The 19098-nt window shown below is 45.6% G+C and overlaps 1 protein-coding gene across 1 annotated transcript in view; it reads right to left on the reverse strand.

Annotated features, from left to right (window-relative positions):
- Positions 1–5844, reverse strand: part of ADRA1B (adrenoceptor alpha 1B) — a 46383-nt gene extending 40539 nt beyond the window's left edge. The window contains exon 1 of the mRNA XM_036424074.2: positions 4290–5844. Coding sequence (XP_036279967.1) covers positions 4290–5238 — 949 coding nt within the window. The 5' untranslated portion in view covers positions 5239–5844. The remainder of the gene's footprint in view (positions 1–4289) is intronic.
- Between the last annotated feature and the right edge of the window lie 13254 nt (positions 5845–19098).

Below are 19098 nucleotides of genomic sequence, written 5' to 3' on the forward strand. Positions count from 1 at the left end.
TAATGAGATAATGTCTGTTGAGGGCCTAGCAAAATGTCTGGTTTATAAGATGTGTTCCATGTTAGTATGATGCCACTAGGCTGTAATTCTCCTGCAAGCAGGAGCCATGTTTATTTTTGGCTCAACCACCCAGTAATTAACATAATGTTTGGTACCTAGTAGGTGCTTTAGAAAGTCTTTATTAATAATTTCATTAATGGTCGAATGTATTTTCCTTCTGTAGGATTTCCCTCTTGCAGGAAGGATTCCCTGTATGTGAAAATTTCTCCTAACTCAAATCAACTGCTTTCCTTGTGAGCAACTCAAATCCGTGTGTTTTGAAACTTCTGAGCTGGAGGATTAGTTGTGTTTGTCGGGGAGGCTTTGTCCTGAGTCACCTTTGAGACCCCTACCTCCTGTATGCTCCTGTGGGAGGTGGGGATTCATCAGCCCCACTTGGAATGAGAAGACTGGAGAAACAAATCAATGGAGGGAGGAATTCCTATTTGGTTCCAGTGCTATAGAGAACACAACTGCTTCTTTGAAATAGACCTTCATTTATTTGAAGGGGAAAGCAGTTAGTTCAATAAGGGCTTCCTGGGGCCTTTCAGCATTTTAAAAGATGGAAGAAAGATTTGGAGCAAGGCAAGGTTCCAGTGTTTTCTAAACAACACACTAAACCCAGCTACTAGTTGGCTGCTCAGCACTTCCTGCTACCCCCCTTCCAATCCCATCCTTTCCCCCAGTGGATTGCACTTCCCTCAATAGCCCAGTCACTTCTTGAGACCCTGTCCAGGCCCTCCCCAGGCAGGTGGGAGCTGACCTTCATGATAATACTGGGCAGGTGAAGATTCCTTGAACATCTTGTACATGACCCAAATGAGTAGAAATGCTGCTCTATTATATTCCAATTATTTCCTGACTCTCCATGGCCTGATTCCAGGGACCAAATAAAGAGGTCCTTGTTTGGTGGAGTCCATTCCTGCTCCAGAGTAAGTGAGAGCTGGTCCCTGGCCCTACTTGGTCTGAGGCCACAGGAAAAGGGTGGGGAGGAGGTAGGGAGGGTGTTGCAGGTGGGGAGGGCTCCACAGGAGATGAGAGGCAGCCCAACCCTGCTTCCAAAAATAAAAATAAGGGAGGAGGGTAAACAAATGGGGCTCCTAACTAGGACCCTGCAGGGGGCATGGTTATTTTCCCTCTTTCCCAAGAGGAATACCAAACCCTTCTCTCCCACGGAGAAGACAAACACAGCTATGGAAATCTCCTGCCATCCAGGCCCTTATCGCCAACTGGAAGTTACTCCTACCTGCACTTGTGTTTGCCAACCACTGTCCTCTCAGATCTGCTTTTTCTCCTTATGAGTAGAAAGTCTTTCATGGAAAATTTAGAGTTTGGAACCTTCTTCAGATTCCAGAGGAGTTATTGTTTCTACATCATGCTACTCTTATTTGGGTGTTATTTGAACTCAGAGAAAGTAGAAATCCACATCTATGGCTTGCTTGGATGCTCTTGCTGAATTATTAAGAACATGTTAATTAAGCACCTTCTCTATTTGAAGCACTTGTGTACCTTTTCAAACCCAAAGCCTGGAGTCCATATTCCTCATCTGCTAAGGCGAGGGGGCTGGAGGAGAGGATGTGGATGGGGTCAGTTCAGGGGCAGCTCACTCGGACCTCTCTGGGAGATAATGGCATGGATGCTCAGAAAGTTTTCATGGCAAGGATAGGAGAGAGGAGCTTTGAGAGCATCATGGTGTCGAGCACATCTCACTTTCTGTGGTGTGGAAGCTGTTACGGGGATGTCTCAGAAAGGCATCAACAGAAAGGGGGAAAGTGGGGAGGGTGGGAGTAAGAAGCAACTGAGGGTGGTCCTGAAGAGCAGGAGCCAGAGAGCAGCCATATCATCCTACACCGCCCTGTGGTTGGAGAAGGACAAGGCTTCACACTGTGTAAAACCATGGCCTCCAGCAGGCTGGATAGGGTCCCAGCAGTGGCTTTCCAAGCCTGGTTGGCGGGCCACCTTTTCAGAATCACCACCTGGGCTCCTGGGATTCATCTGATCTACTGAGTCAGAGTGTCGGTGGGTTAGGCCTAAGAAGCTGAATGTTTTATCAGGTTCCACAGATGATTCTGATGTTTATTAACGCTTTCGAGCCCTTGATCTCGAACCCTGTGGTTCTTTGAAAGTGAGCTCTGAAGCCCACTGAGGTAAGGCAACAATCCTAAAGTCACATGATGGCGAAGCTCACATGAGAACTAGATGGCTCCTGATCCTCAGAGCAATGCATAAAAAAACTAGACTCCTCCTGACTCCCAGAGCATTCCGACATGCCATGCCGGCAGCCTCTTCACCTATTTGGAGCTGTTTCCCTTCCCCACTACTGTGAGCGCCTGCCCCTTTGATCCATCCCTGCATCCTGCTGGGGCCTCCTTCCTGAGGATGCTGTGGTCATAGCCTCCAGTGAGCAGGAGTAGAAAGGCCCAGTTCTTTTCTGAGCCTTTAGTAACAGGTGTGGGGACTGGCAAATGAGTAGAGAAGGAGGAAATACACAGTTACAGCTGATGGGTGACTTGGGTTGGGTTTGTAGTACCAACAGCTAACTTTCCTTGAGCATTTGCTGTGCACCAGACACCGCATTAAATCCCTTCCATGCATTAGTGCAAACCCCGTGGAGCAAATCGTAAACAGGTCTATTTTGCAGATGAAGAAACTCAGGCTCACAGAAGAGCTGTCTTTGCCCAGGTCGCTTAGCTAATGATACGTGGCCAAATCACTTCCACATACAAATAGGAGCTTTGAATGGCCCAAATGCAGTGTGAATCGTCATTCACTTTAACCTGACAAGTCTGCGAAAGGACCTTGAGACCTTGGGAAAGAACAGAAAGCTTCTCTGCAGTGGGATGTGATCACTCGAGCTTAACCCTTTCCTCTGAAAACACTGAAAACAGTCATGACGGCATTAGCCGGGCTTTAGAAATGATAACATGGAGAGTAGGTTAAACAGTCTTTTCCCTTTATCTTTTTTAAAGGGCAATTCCTGATATCAGTTTGCTTTCTTTCCATTTGCCTCTGTCTTTTAAAGCAGCATGTCTTCAGAATTGTAGTCACTTGAGGAATTTGGTCGTGTAAGGTTCTAACTGAGCCTCTGGTGTGACTGCAGGCATGTGTGGTCCATGACATATAGCAGCTGCTACGTCTTCTGATACCACGGCACATGACTTTGCCGTGATCGCCTCCCTCCATTCATTTTTCTGGAGCGTCCCCCAGAGATAGGAGAAGAAATCAAAGCAGATCAGTGCCTCAGAGGAGGGGACAAGTGTTTCCCAGCCCGTGTGGATAGCATATCACACTCTGCTCTAGGTTTGCCTCTTAACCAGACCTCTTCTTCCTTAGAAGAAATCAGTCAGGTAGCCTTTGAATAACTCAGTAGGACCACCAAAATAAAAAAAAGTAAAAAAATAAAAAATAAAAAAATAAAATAAGATGGACGTGTTTTTATAGGAGGGGAAGGACTCAATTTCATCCTAGCAGGATTTGGTGTCTGGCAGTTAATGGTGAGGGACGACTATAATTCAATTCTGGTCATTTCATAAATTACCAGAATTAGGAGCATTTTTGGGTGAAAACTGAGACTATGTGATCCTTAGGTCATCTTCCTTTTCTTTCAAATCTCAGGCTTTAGATAACTTAAAGGCAAGTTGGGGCTGTGTGACTGTAAAATGATCTTATTAACTCATAATGAAGCCGTGCCGGGAGGAGGGGGAGCACGCAGCCTCTGCAAAGCTCTAGAGCAGCATGGGGCTCTCTGCAAAGAGCCCTGGAAATGCTGAATGAAAACCGCCTTTCTGTGTACGAGCTGCCTCCCTGCTCTCCAGTGCCGCGTCTGCGGTAACTACAAACTACTTTGTATGCTGCATTCGTGGGGCTGCCTTAGCTGACACATGATTACTACTGAAATAACGCCGGTGTGATGTTCAAGTCCAGTGGCATTTTTAATTATTAAACTGAGGCTGCTGAATGAATCATTCCGCATACCAGATTTTCCTCCTGTGGCTCTATTTCAAGCGGCTAGTATCTTAGCGTGTTCCACTAACACCTGAGTTGGTTCTTAGCCAGCTATCCAATCTGCAAAGCCGTTGCAGAACAAACAGTATTCTTTAATCTCCAAACACTCACAGACTGAAAAAAAACAAACAACAACCACACCAACCGGCCCCCCCCACCCCCCAAAAGAAAACTTTGCAGTAAACTCATCAGTAAAGCCAAGATCAGAAAATGCCCACAGCCCCTCCACCAAGCCCCCAACTCACCAAGTGGTAGAGCAATGAAGAAGGGTAGCCAACACAAGATGAACATCCCGACCACGATGCCCAAGGTCTTGGCTGCTTTCTTTTCCCGGGAGAACTTAAAAAGTTTGACAGCTATGGAACTCCTGGGGTTGTGGCCCTTGGCCTTGGTACTGCTGAGAGTGTCCTCGTGAAAGTTCTTGGAGTGGATCCTCAGGGTCAGCTCCTTGGAGTTGGACATCTCCCTCATGACCCCGGCCTCCAGGTTCTTGGTGGTCCTCTTGGCAACGATGTAGACCCGGCAGTACATGACCAGAATGACCGCCAGCGGGATGTAGAAGGAGCCCAGCGAGGAGAAGAGGGCGTAGAAGGGTTCTTCGGTGACCCCGCATTCCTTGTCATCGTTGGGTGCTGGCTCCTTCCACCCGAGGAGAGGCCCGATGGAGATGACTGTGGACAAGACCCAGACACTGAGGAGCGCCAAGATGGCCTTCCTTCGGGTGACGAGCGTGGGGTACTGCAGCGAATGGCGCACCCCGATGTAGCGATCGATGGAGATGGCGCACAGGCTCAGGATGGAGGCGGTGCAGCACAGGACGTCCACCGCGGCCCAGATGTCACAGAAGATCCGGCCCAGCACCCAGTAGCCCAGCACCTCCAGGGCAGCCGAGAAGGGCAGCACGGTGAAGCTTAGCAGCAGGTCGGCGATGGCCAGGTTGACGATGAAGTAGTTGGTGGGTGTCCGCAGGTGACGGTTGCAGGCCACAGACAAGATGACTAAGATGTTGCCTACGATGGCAAAGATGATGAAGGCGCCCAGCACCATGCCCACGGAGATGGCCCTGGTGATGTCCAGCTGGGGCAGTCTGGAGCTGTTGGAGGTCTGGTTGGGGCCAGTGAAGTTGGCATTTTTCAACTCTCCCCAGTGGGCAGGTGCTGATGTGTTGTGGCCGGTGTCCAGGTCGGGATTCATCTTAGAGTCCGCCCTCCATAGCCAGGGGGTGGACAGGGCTGGAAGGGCTGCGGGGAAGGCTCCTCAGCTGCCCTGAAACTTTGCCTCCCCTGCGGTGGGCTTCTTCCCAGAGGCACCCTCCTGGCGAGGAGGCATCTCCCCTAGCAGCCGGCAGTGCGTCTCCTGCACCGCGCTGCTCCTCGCTCGCCTGTGCCTGTCAGAGGGAGGAGGAGAGGGGAGAGGCGGCAGCTCCAAGTTAATGGTCCACGTCAGGCGCGCCGGCCGGCTCGCGAGGGAGCGGGGAGCGGAGCCACGGGAGGAGGGGCGCGGGCTCCGGCGGGCTCGCCCACTGCGGGTCGGCGGGCAGCAGCGTCTCCGCCCAGCCAGCGCCGAGGAGGGTCCGCTTTCAATGAGCCGCCTCTGGGCTGACTGCACGCTGGTGACATCAGGCGGGGGAGCCCGGCGCCCTGACTCCGCGCGGCACTAGGGGGCAATGCGGGTCCAGCCAAGGCGCCCGCAGCCCCGACGCCGCCACCCAGGTTAGCTAGCTGTGCCCCCACCACCCCACGGCAAGCCTGGTGTGTGTATGTGTGCGAGTGGGGGTGGGGATGAGGGGGTGGGCAAAAAGAACAACTTGAGCGTGGGAATTCCCCTACGCCCCATCCCCAGGGGGCACGCTGAGGCTCTTTTCCCTCCTATTTACTCATTTTAAAAAGTGGGGTGGGGGTGCTTACCTTTAAATAGGATGGCGTCTGGAGTCAACCCCCAGAATTAGCGGGATATGCAACTTGTGTGGCACCTGAAAGAGGAAGAATGCCTAGGTTAGGCGGGTGGGAAGGACTTGAGTCAGATCTGAGACCAACCTCCATCCTTTACCTCTCCATGAAAATAAAGCCAAGGCTTCTCTTCATTCATTCATTCAACCATTCACTTATTCACTCAGACACGCACTCATTCATTCAACAGATTAACTAAGTGCCCACCGCCTGCCCTGGGTTCTGTTCTAGGTGCTGTGGGCATAGCAATTGAACCAATGATAGACAAAGACCCCTAGGAGCTTACATCCTAGTGGAAGGAGACAGTCATTAAAAAAGCAAGCAAATGAGGGGTGTCCTATGCTGACAGATATCACGGAGAAAATATGGCAAGTAGGGGGGAAATGGAATGGGGTGTGTATAGGGGGGTGGCATTTTAAATTTTGAATGGGTGCTCAGGATGTCACTGAAATGATATTTGAGTCAAGACCTGAAAGAAATGAGGAACAAGCTAGTAGTGAGTTATCTGGGTGTGAGGATGGTGATGGTGGGGATAAGAGACCTCTTGGCATCAGGGCACAGGACTTGGGGAATCTAGATTAATTGTTGGTCTCCTCTCCCCCTCCCCCGCCTTTCTGCCTTGTGCTAGTATAATCACCATGCCATACATTAGACCCCTAGATCTTATTCATCTTATAACTGGAAGTTTGTACCCTTTGACCAACATCTTCCCATCCTACTCTCCTAACCCCTGGTAACCACCACTCAATTTTGTTTCTATGAACTCAGCTTTTTTAGATTCTACAAATAGGTGATCTCATACAGCATGTCTGTTTTGGGGGTCTAACTTACTTTACTTAGCATAATGCCCTCAAGTTTCATCTATGTTGTTGCAAATGGCAGGATTTCCTTCTTTCATGGCTGAATGAAATTTCACTGTGTATATACACCATATCTTCTTTATCTACACATCAGTTGATGAACACTTAGGTTGTTTCCATATCTTGGCTATTGTGAATAATGATGCAATGAACATGCGGTACAGTTCTGAGTTGCTATTTTCATTTGTTTTGGACATATATCCAGAAGTGGGGTTGTTGAATCATATGGTAATTCTGTTTTTAATTGGCACTTACATGTGGTTTTTCATAGGATTATTCCAATGTAAATTTGAGATAGGGGGTGGATTGATTGTTATAGAAGGCACAGTCTTCCAAATAGTCAATTTTGGGACCCCACATTTATTGAGCTCTTACTGATAGCCAGCCAAGCACTTACGAATTCCCCTTTATTCTTCTCAACAACCCTTTTGAGAGAAGTAAAACCATTCTCCATTGACTGGTGAGAAAACCATGATTTAGAGAGCATATGTATATTCCTGAGGTCACATGACCAGTATACATGTGACAGATTCATAAGCAGTCACAGCTGGAGACTGAAAAGTAAAGCCTCATGCTTTCTTTTACTCCTGTCTGCAAGCCTGCATCTAGGGTTTCCTACCTCCACTATAACTTGATATTCAGGGCTAGGAAACCAGGAAATCACTCAGGGTGACTGACATTTAGGCTCCACAACCTAGAGCAGTGGTTCTCAACCTGTTTAATGCCACAACCCTTTAATACAGTTCCTTATGTTGTGGTGACCCCCAACCATGAAATTATTTTCGCTGTTACTTAATAACTGTAATTTTGCTACTGTTATGAATCTTAATGTAAATATTTGTGTTTTCCGATGGTCTTAGGCTCTACAGCAGTGGTTCTCAACCTGTGGGTCGCTATTCAGGGTCACCTACAATCATTGGAAAACAGTACGATTCATAACAGTAGCAAAATTATAGTTATGAAGTAGCAACAAAAATAATTTTATGGTTGGGGGTCACCACAACATGAGGAACTATAGTAAAGGGTCGCAGCATTAGAAAGGTTGAGAACCACTGACCTAGAGGAAGGTTCTAAATTTCTTTTTATTTAATTTACACATATATTTGGGGGCAGGGGTTAGGTGGTTATTATACACCTAAGGTTTTAATATTTTATCATAAAAATGCACAAAACACACAATTTCAAGGGATTCCATGAGATTAAGATATCTGAAGTGGAGACAGCTCTGAAATTTTTCTATTTTAATTAAACTGGCTTAATTTTTTTTAATATTTTAAAATAAGAGATTCACAGATGTATGGTGACTTTACTCTTCAAGAACTATTAGAACCTCACTTGCCCATTTTCCATTTTGGAGGAGGCCCAGGAGGCAGTGGCAAGTGGTATGCTCCCACAGCTAGTCAGGTGCAGAGCTGGTCATCAAACAGGGCTTCCGGGTCTCACAGAGCTGTGCTCCTGCCTCTGCCCCAGAGGGAAGCCACATAGGACAGCTACTCATGACTTACACAGCAGGGTGTGAGACTGGGACAACTCTCTGCCAAGGGTCTTTATGAAGAGGAGAGATTGACTTTGGTCCTGGGTGGCTTAAACTGGTTTATTCCCAAGCAGGAGTGGGAGGAGGTAGAGAATGCCAGTAAATTGGGCATAAGCTGGCAATTAACACAAAGGCAGGGATGTGGGAGAGGAGGAGTGGGACAGAATGGAGAGCAAGCCCTGAGCCCACATTTCGATGGTGGTGGCCCATTTCCCACTTCCCTGGGCACTAATCTCACCAGCTATTGAACATCCAGCAACACACCATTGAATTCTTAGAGGCTGTGTCTACATAATCACAGTAACCAGCTGCAGTGTGAAAGCTCAGCCCATCAGGTATTTTCCTGGGGTGGCAAAAGGCTAGGAAAAGAAAAAGAGCAAATCTGAGATTCAGAGTTGGTTTATACTTGTTTGAAAGAGAAAAGTGTATTACTTAGATGAGACCTTATGTCTTCATTCAAGTGTCAGGATGTGGAAGAGATTATTGAGCCATATCCAGAGGTTCAAAACCCTTGTAGATTTCAGACATGTTGTCATTTACCGGTGTCTTTCTTGAAGACAAAACAAACATCCCACCGCAAGGCAAACAGGTATTAGCTTTAATAGCAGCCATGTACCAGGACACCACTAAAGCAACCTTTGCTAATGGCCCTTTCCTTGCTGTTCCTCCCCTCTCTTCACTGGAGATGCGTCTTAACTCCGCCTGGCTGATATTTGACCGATGGAATTGACCGTTTGTTTAGGTGTCATGGGGATACAGATGATATTTTATTTTCTTGGCACTCCCTGGGGCAAAGCCAAGCACAGAGCTCTGACTCACTTGAGGCTTGGGGAAGAAGAACCTTTTCATTATCGGTGATTACATTAGAATCTTCTGATGTTGCAAACTCCCATTTCTGAGAGCCCTCTAGGTGAAGCTGCCACTGAGTTTGACCTCTGGAGAGACCAAGACGATGGGAGACTCAGAGATCTGCTTTGAGGGTGTATGGGAGGAGAACTCTCACATGAGATCATGCAGTGTTTTTTTTTTAAAAAAATATATTTTATTGATTTTTTACAGAGAGGAAGGGAGAAAGATAGAGAGCTAGAAACGTTGATGAGAGAAACATCGACCAGCTGCCTCTTGCACACCCCCTACCGGGGATGTGCCTGCAACCAATGTACATGCCCTTGACCGGAATCGAACCTGGGACCTTTCAGTGCGCAGACCGACGCTCTACCACTGAGCCAAACCAGTTTCGGCGAGATCATGCAGTTTTGATGGTTCTCCCTCTCTAGCTCTCTCCAGGTTTGCAGCTATATACAGGGCATCTACTCTGTGCCAGGCACCATGCTAGGAGATGTGGGTGAATCAAAGATTAATTAAATCAAACCTACAGTTTAGCACTGATCTAGGTGCCATGGGCAATGAATAAGATGGTAGAGCACCCGCCAGAGAGTACCTTCAATGTGCCAGGCACTGTGCTAGGTAGGTACTCTGTGTGCATTTATGCAAATCTCCACAACAATGTAAGGCAGGAATTACCCCTATTTTACAAATGAGGAAACTGAGGCTTGGAGAGGTCCTTTGGCATGGCCAAGCTTATTCAGTGAGTAAGCAGCATTGGTATTCAAAGCATTGTTGTCAGGCTCCAAAGCTTGCATCCCTCTCTCTGCAGCAGACTGAGATTAAAAAAAAAAAAAAAAAAAAAAAAAAAAAAAGGCAGCAGCAGGCTCAGTGTTCGCCTTGAAGGAAATTACAGCAGAAGACAGAATGTGATCAGGTTCCTGAGTGAGGCAGAGGTCAGGGAGCGGACGGCAAGGCAGAGCTGGCCAGGTGAGAAGGTCCTGCCGAGGAGCTTCTCAGGTCGGGCTTCCTGGCCAACACCCCGTCTGCTGAGAATTTGAGAGCCGACTTGGAATCTAATTCCGCCTCTCTCATTTAATAGCTACTAATGTGACCTTGGGCAGGAGAGTAAAGTGATTAAGAGCCTGAACTTTGGCATCCAACAGATCTAGATTTATGTTCCAGTTCCACTAATTTATTAGCTGTGCGTCCTTGGGCAAGTCATCTATCTAATCACTCGGAGCCCCACTCGCCTCATCTGTAAAATGAAGATCGAAATAGTCCCTGCCTCATGAGGTGAGAATTAAATGCAATAATGTGTGTCATGTGCCCAGCACAGAGTAATAGTAATAATATCAGCTAAGGGTTATTAAGTGTTGGCTAGATGCTAGGCATTGTGCCCCAAATGCCTTATGGCCATGATCTGATTTAATCCTCACAATAATATTATGAGGTAGATGCTATTATTATCAACATTTATAGATGAGGAAACTGAGTCTCAGAATGGTTGCCCATTCACACCTTGGGAAGAGCCCTGAATTGGAGGTCTGGGGTGTGAGGGCACAGTAGTGTGGAATGTGAAAAACCTGCTAACTCGGGAGCTGGAGAAAGGGGTCTATTCTCGCTTGGGCCCCAGCGGCTCCTCTGGTGGGTGGGACAAAATAAATAGGTTGCCCAAACCAACCTGTGGTGCTGCATAGTCGAGGGGCCAGGAGGGAGAGAGTGCCATTTCCTTGAATGACTCTGGCTGTCCCTTTATGGCCATGGGCTTTGCCCAACACTCTGCCCAGGAATCTATGGTGACCCCAAAATTGATCTAGGAAGGGTCTCTAGGCTATGATCTGATTTGGAGCTGGGTGGGTAGTAGTGTCTGCAGCATGTTCTCCACAAGACAGATGTCTTTGTTTATATCAAAGACTGAGGGCAGGGAGCTGATGGAGGTTTTACTGGCACTAAAGCTCTCCCAAGTTGCCTCTGTATTGCTGCTGCCAGAATGTACTTTCTAATCACACTGTTGAAACCATTAAAGGTTAAAGTAAGACATAACAAAACAAAACTTATGGCAATAGGCTCTTTACAATTGACTTTTGAAGGCTATACTGTTGTAGTTAGGATCATAGATTTCAGAAATGTCAGAATCAGAAGGACCCTAGAGATTGCCTAGTCCAGGGCTCAGCAAACTATAGTCCTTGGAACAAATCCAGGTTTGTGCCTTTTTTTTTTTTTTGTAAATAAAGTTTTATTGGAACACCATACCCATTTGCTTACACATTTCCTATGGGTATTTTTTATGTTACAATGACAGAGTTGAGTGGCAGCAACAGAGGCCCCATGCCCGGCAAAGCCTAAAATATTTGTTCTCTAACCCTTCATAGAAATCCTTTGTTGACTTTGGGCTAGTCAATCCCTCTTATTTTACATGTGGGGACACAAAGCCCAGAAAGGAGGAGGGATTTGCCTAAGGCAAAACCAGTGTGAGTAGCCTGGGATTTTGATTCCACCAATGTGACTTTTTTTTTTTTCTTTTTTTTTTTTTTTTTCTTTTTTTTTCCTGTCATCTATTTCTGCAGCCAGGAGCAGGCTCTGAGTTTGAATTACAGCTTTAGTTGACTAGACATATGATCATGGGCAAGCTACATGAACTCTTTTAGACCTGGAGATAATGCATTCTATTTTCTTGAGATAAGGCACATACGAAGTGATTGTGACAATTAAAGGAGCCTGTAATGCTTAGGCTGAGATCTGGCTCACACAAAACATTCAACCCGAAGTAGCTACTGTTATTGTACTGATGTCCTCTGTAATCTTATATGCATCAATCTAATCCCTCCCACTCCATATTTCATGAAGGAAAGGGCTATTCCTTACCAGTGGTTCTTTAACTTTTTAGGTCCTAGATCTTACTGAGAACCTACTGAAAGCTATGGACACATGGCTTTACTCCACCCTTTTCCTGAATTTCTGACAGGGGCTTCCTTATTGCCAAGATCCTGGCAGGCCCCTTGATGAGTTGATCTTCACCCTGTTATTTCTTATTTTTGTTTGCTGGGCCTCTCTCCTGCTAATTTCAGGAGCTTCCTTATTGCCAAGATCCTGGCAGGCCCCTTGATGACTTGATCTTCACCCTGTTACTTCTTATTTTTGTTTGCTGGGCCTCTCTCCTGCTAATTTCATTTGGTGTCACTTCTTCCAATCCTGGGCCACAGAACTAACTCACTGTTTCCCCATTCATCATGCAGTAGAACTTGAACTGAATAAAGTGAATGTCCTCCTGGAGTTTGTGGTCTAAGATGAATAACAGAATGTGCATCTGAGGATGCATGGAGCATTGTGTGAGACATTGAACATGGATGCAAGTTAAATAAGGAAACAAAATACGTGACACAGGTCTCAAATTTCTCCATACTCCCTCTTCTTCCTCTCTTGTGGCCCTCTGAACCAAACCATCCAAACCTTTTGGAAGATTCTCCCTTGTGGTGGCCACCAAGTTCAGAAAGGTGACAGGAAGTGGTGGAAATCACTTTTTCCTTGGGGGCATCTAAAAATGGTATCTGGATAAAGTGTTAAAATTCAGCTTCAGAGAGGACAGACTAGAGTAGGGGTGTCGAACTCAATCAGAGAAGGGGCCAAAATCTAAAATCCAGCCTAAATCGCGGGCTGAATGGTTTACTGAACAGTCATAAACTGTCATTGTGATGGAAACGCAGCAGAGTGCAGTGATGACAGCGCGGTGCGGGCCACATTGCAAGGCCTGGCGGGACGGATTTGGCCCGCGGGCCTTGTGTTTGACACATGTGGACTAGAGCAAGGCAAGAAAGTGATGTCAGAGGGTGACTTCTGCCTTTTCATATCTTCTCTGGCAGAGATGACAGGGTAGGACCCTGGATGGGGGTGGGCATGCTTGGGAACTGGTGTGTACATTACTGCAGGGCACATGGGCATGGAAAAGGAGGGCAGAGGGTGAGAAAGGCAATTTTCTTTGCCCATATCCTTCGTGTACTGAGGAATTCTGGGACAGGAAATGCCCAGTGTTTCTCAGTTGTTTACTGGATGCCAACCTGGTAGATTTGGGAGTCCTGAAAAAATGAAGGGAGGAGAAGGAGGAACCTTGGTTTTTCTGCCTCTTTGGGGACTGCCCTGTTAAGTGCTTGGGGGGTTGAGTTTGGGGAAGGTTGTGTGAAAACTTCTAGACAGGAGCAGCCTGGTATAATGGCAGTTAGCTGTATGCTGTGAATACAAGTTCCTGGAGGGGCCTCCAAATATCTACCTGCCCTTTGGGGTGCTATCCATTGAGAGGTAGGCACTATCTCTGCCCAGTCCCTATTTTATGACTGAGTGCAGTCATGCATCAGGCATTGTGCTAAGCTAATTCCCACGCAACATCTCATTTAATCCTCCAAAAGCACTTTTGAGGAAGACATTGTTGGCTTCAATTTGCAGGTGAGGCGACTGAGGACAAGATTAATTACATATCCATGATTACCCCGAGTTGGGATTAGGGCAGAGACAGTTTGACTCAAAATCAATACTTTTTATCTCCCAGATACTATCCAAATTTGGCTGTAGGCTGCCCTCTTAGCTAAACAAAATTACAGGAATTACTGGGCAAACTTCAGCTAGGTATGTGGATTCAGAGGCAGAAATTGTTTTGGGCTGTATGTGCAAACATGGGCCCTTCTCTAGAGTGGGGTCCAAGGATTCCATCTCTCCTCCTTACCCCTCCTTGGGAAGCTCAAGTGAGCTTGAGGAATATCAAATCTTCCTAGAAGAAAAGTGAAAGACCTGACCTCATAATGTCTTCAAGAACTGAAAAGGCTGTTGATCCCATGATGATAACCAATTGTTGAGAGAGAGAGAGAGAGAGAGAGAGAGAGAGAGAGAGAGAGAGAGGATATATAGAGTGCAAACTCAGTATGAGAGATGCTAGTCAGACCTAAGGAACTAGCTTATTAAACATCAGACCAATTTCTAGTTTCTGGCACTTCCTAGCTTTCTGACCTTGGGCAAGTTACTTCATTTATTTAAGCTTCAGTCTGTTTATCTGTTACATGGATATTTTAATGATATTTACCCCACTGAGTTGTTGTCAGGATTCAATGGGACTTTGGCACTTAGAAACCTCCCAATAGATGTTATCATTGAATTATGTGTAATTATAAAAACATAAAACAGATTCTCAGAATCTGGGGTATTGAGGTAAAGATTTTCCTAGTTGACCTCTCAGTGAATCTTCTAACCCTTTATTTGCCAATTGATATAATTGATTCCTTTTTAAAAAATATATAAATAGTGACTGGAAAAATAACAATAATACCAATAACAATAGCTACCATTTGTTGAGAATCCTACTGTGTGCTAGGTTTGTATTATAGTCTTCACACACTATCTCATTTTAACACAAGAACCTAGATAGGCAGAAATATTTTATCTGGCCTTTGAGATGCAATTCTTGAAATGGCCTCTGCCATACCCACAGAGCCTGAGCTTGCTGGAAATATTTCTTCTTGCAGAGAACTCCTGGCAAGATTAGATACAAAACCAGTGCCAATGTGGGTGAGCTTGGGGGTGGGGGGTGGGGGGTGGGCAGTGAGCTCTCTGTGCAGAGGGAAAGGGAAACAGCTTGGTTCAGCAGGTGGCAGGCTCCCAGCCTATAATTCTTGGTCCCTGGTACAATTAGCGTCAACAGGAATTTTCCTTGTGAATCAGACTAAAGAGACTCACAGACTATTTACCATTCATGCCCTAGAAAGGCAGGGAAGGAAGGGGACACCTGAGAACCTCCATCTCTCCCTAATACCTCAGAGAGGCCCAGATCCATGAGTAGGGGAAGAAGAGGTAGGGAAAGGGGCAGAGAACAGACTCCAGTGAATATACATTTTCAATTGAATTCCAGGGCTTGAGTGAAGAAATGGAAAAAAAGAAAGAAAAAAAAAAGGCCTAGCATAGTATGTAATGGATAGATAGTAGGTACTCAATAAATACTTACTAGATAGTACATGAATGAATGAATGATAGTCTTAACTGAAAGTCAAAATAAAACAAAATTAGTGAAATGTTTGCCTTTCAATGAGCTTTCTCTTTTGAGGCCCCCCCCCCTTTTTTTTGGGGGGGGCGGTTGTTTTTGGCTGAGCCTGTGTGATCCTAACTGCTTATCTATCCCTGAAACCAGAGCTTCCCAGAGGCAAAACTGTGTAGGAGGAGGTTTGCTTTCCTTGATTTTGTTTGTCTTTTTTGTCTCTCTTCTCTATCATTTCTTTAATCTTTCTATTATTACAGCACATTTTATGTTGGGGATCCATTCTCCTCTATTACATGGATATTTTAATAATATTTAAATATCCATGTAATAATATTTAAATATCCATGTAAATATCTCCTCTATGAAAGCCTCCCTTCCTTTCAACTCTAACTCTTGCCCAAGGTCCCAATGCCTCCATGTTGCCGCCTCCACTCACTGCTGAATCCTGAACTTTTCTAACCCCCTGTTCCTGGTCAAATTCAACCAGTTCAATGCCCTACCTTCTGAAGGCCTGTGTTAGGACAACTCTTCAAAGTGATAGCTTCCTCCCAACAATGGATCATGACCATCTGTTGCCTCCCATCTTCTCTTTCTTAGCCAAAATTGTGTTGCTCCAATGAGCTGGTGAAACCTTTGTATTAGGGATCATCCTCTATGGAGCCCAAGAAGCATGGATGATGGGAAGAGGTTTCTAATAATCAGCAAATATCTACTGAGCCCCATGTTAGGGTCTGAGGGACATATAGAGATAAAGAGTGTTTTTCTCCCTCAAGGATCTTTATGGAGGTGTCATGGACTCACATTTAACAACAATGTGGTAATTAAATAACACTCCTAGACACTTGGTTGCTTGTCCAACAAATGATGCTAACCACCAAGTGCTGTGAGTGTAAATTAGATTTCATGTATAATGCACTTTGTATTTTGCTGGACACACAGTAGGCACACTCAGTCATGGTAATTCTTCTTCCCTCTAATGAGGGAGGGATTTTCAGGGCTGGAGTAGGTGAGCTGGCTTCCATTGAGGAGGGGTGTTCTCTTTGTGGTTCTGGGGATATTCAACTTGACTCCATAAATGCACCTGCTTATATTCAGAATTGATTTTTGTTTGAAAACAGTTACTCTCTTTGCATTCAAGTGGGTCTCCTAGGATCCAGCTGAACCACACTCTTACTTGCTGTGTGTACTCAGAAGAGAGGCATTCAGAAGGGACTGTGGAAATTGTGTAGCCCATCCTTCATTTCATAGATGGGGAAAGTGAGGCCAGGCAAGTGACTTGACCATGGTCACTCAGAGCCAGAACCAGAATGGAAGCCCCTAATGTTCAGCTCAATACTCTCAAATATAAATATATTTAATTTAACTATATTTTTTACATTATTTAAACATTAAGCAAATGAAAATAGCTTTAAAAAAAAGTATGGAAGTAAATTGTGCTTTTGGTAAAACTAGGGAAAGTTATAGAGAATAAAAGGGAATCACTCTTTGTTCTACTGTCCAGAGAGAGCATCACTATAAACTGCAAATGTTTTCTAGACTTTCCACATTCACACATACATGCACACACATGCACCCATGCACACATACAAATGCATCTTGTTTGGGCCCATCACCTCCATTCAGCCTCCATTGGTACTCACAGCTGTCTTCTGAGTCCCACCTTTCAGACACAGGCTCATTCCCTCCTACGGCTCTAGGGTCAAACCCTAATTCAATCATAGCCAATGAGAGCTCAGAACTTCTTTGCCACGAGATCTGAAGATGAGGGGAAGTAGGATTTGGAGCAGGGTCTGAGGCATTCCATCCACCATGTGATCACTGTGAGGTTACCTGTATGAATGTGGAGCTGAACAGAGCTGACTGATAGTGCCTGTCCTTCCCACTCACTCCCACAGGAGTAATTCCCATGAGGATAACTCCAGTGCTTTAGAGTAGCTGCGTGCCAATGACCAGTGGATCCAATTCTTAGCAGAAGGACTTTGAGCAAGTCACTTAATCTCTGAGCACAGTATTCCTCATCTGTAAAGTGGAATACTACCTGGGAGGTCATAGTGAAGAAAATATGCTACTAGTTCTATCAATCCCGACAATAACAACTACATTTATAGCTGCCTCTGTTGATTGTTTGCTGTGGTCAGGACTTATGACAAACAGTTTAATATATTGTTTCATTTAGTCTCCATACCCACAGAGAGTGGAAGGGGGATCTGCTCTGGCTGTTTGTGTAAAGGTAAAGGATTAAAATGCAGTACCTGATTCCAGCTGTCCCAATTTCTGTCTCAGTTCAACCTCCCTTGGTACTGTCCCCTGAGTTCCCCACCTAACTGATCCCTTCGCCTGTTTGGTAGCAGGATCTTGATGATTTTCAGGTCCTCTTGGCTGGGGGCCATCTTGCCCTTTGCAGGGAACAGGATTCTGATTCCGAACTAGAGAGTGGGGAGCCCCTGCAGGGTTGTCACTGAGAGGGAGGGGACATTGATCAGAGTCCTCTCTGTCTGCAGTGCTCCCCTCCTGGCTTATGCCCCACTGTTCCCTAGGTAACCATGGGGATGCTGTTCAGATTTATGGCCTGCTGCTCCTGAGTAAGTACCTGACTGGTTTTGTCTGAGACAGATGGTGTCTGGCTCCCAGATGACTCATTAGGAGGGGAACAGACACCCATGGGTGGCACAGAAGGAAGAAAACCCCCTCCTTCTCACCTCCCACAAGCAGAGAGACTGAGAGTAATTTCTCCATCACAAGGCTCTTCCAAAGGCAGATATTCAAGGCTCCCATATTATGGTTGAGGGCACTGAGGCCCTATTTCATGTACTCCTTCACTTATTGCACAAACATTTGTTGAGCTTTGTGCCAGGCTGTGTTAAGACTAAGCGGAAAATACAAATGTGGGAAAAACATAGACACTGTCATCAACAATACTATTGATTATGAGGGGAATAAGTCATCGAACAGGGAACTATCACCAGGGTGAGATTTAAAGTGTGGGGCAGCGCCAAGAGTGAGTGTGTCAATCATTTGTGTTCAAATGGGTTCAACTTTATTTTATTCTTTCAGCATCTACCAGGTGCTGAAGACAGTTGAGATGAACAGGAAATCCCTTAGGGAGCTTTTAGAAAGATGCTGGATTTTCCTCAAGGTTGATTTTAAGAAAGATGAATGATTCAGAATTGAAATTACATAGTGGGTTCATTAGTTCATGCTGGCATTTAGCAAGTCTTTATTTTAAAAGTATTGTTCCTATTGGAATTCTATTTGGCCTGTTTGGCTGGTTCTGGAGGCTGGAGGGGATGAACCACCTGGGAAGTCCCCTCACTTTCTCCCCAGGAAGTCAAGCTGGCTACTCTAAGGCAGAGAAAAGGGATTTCACTGAGTCCTTTCAGAGAGCAAACTATGTTTGGTCTCCACCTGGGAGCCTATTGGAGTAACACATCTATTTTATATATTGTGAATAATTCTACATTAGTGTGACTACTTAAAAAATACCAATATGTCCATATATAATTTTTCTGCTTCTGAGTAGTCACTTTGAGAGGCAATAAACTTGTTTCAATAATCCAATTAAACTGTATTTCCCCTCCTCTTTTAATATTGTTCTCAAACCAATATATGTTCTTGGGAACATTATGGTGGAGTCAAGCACTCATTGTTTGAGAGCAGATGTGATTTTTAGAAGCAATCAATAGTCCTTATGAAGGCACACAGCCCTCCCTCATCCTTGCCTGTCTCTCCCAGATTTTTTCCATGATGTCCCTGAGCTATTTTAAATGGCTTGGGGCTAACTCCTTACCTTCCAGGGCTATGGTCAGTGGGGGACATGGCAGAGGGAAAGAAATAAGAAAAGCCAGGACATTTCTCTCATCACCCCTA

Source organism: Pipistrellus kuhlii, unplaced genomic scaffold (assembly GCF_014108245.1).
Source record: "Pipistrellus kuhlii isolate mPipKuh1 unplaced genomic scaffold, mPipKuh1.p scaffold_m20_p_8, whole genome shotgun sequence".
In the NCBI taxonomy this organism is placed as follows: Eukaryota; Metazoa; Chordata; class Mammalia; order Chiroptera; family Vespertilionidae; genus Pipistrellus; species Pipistrellus kuhlii.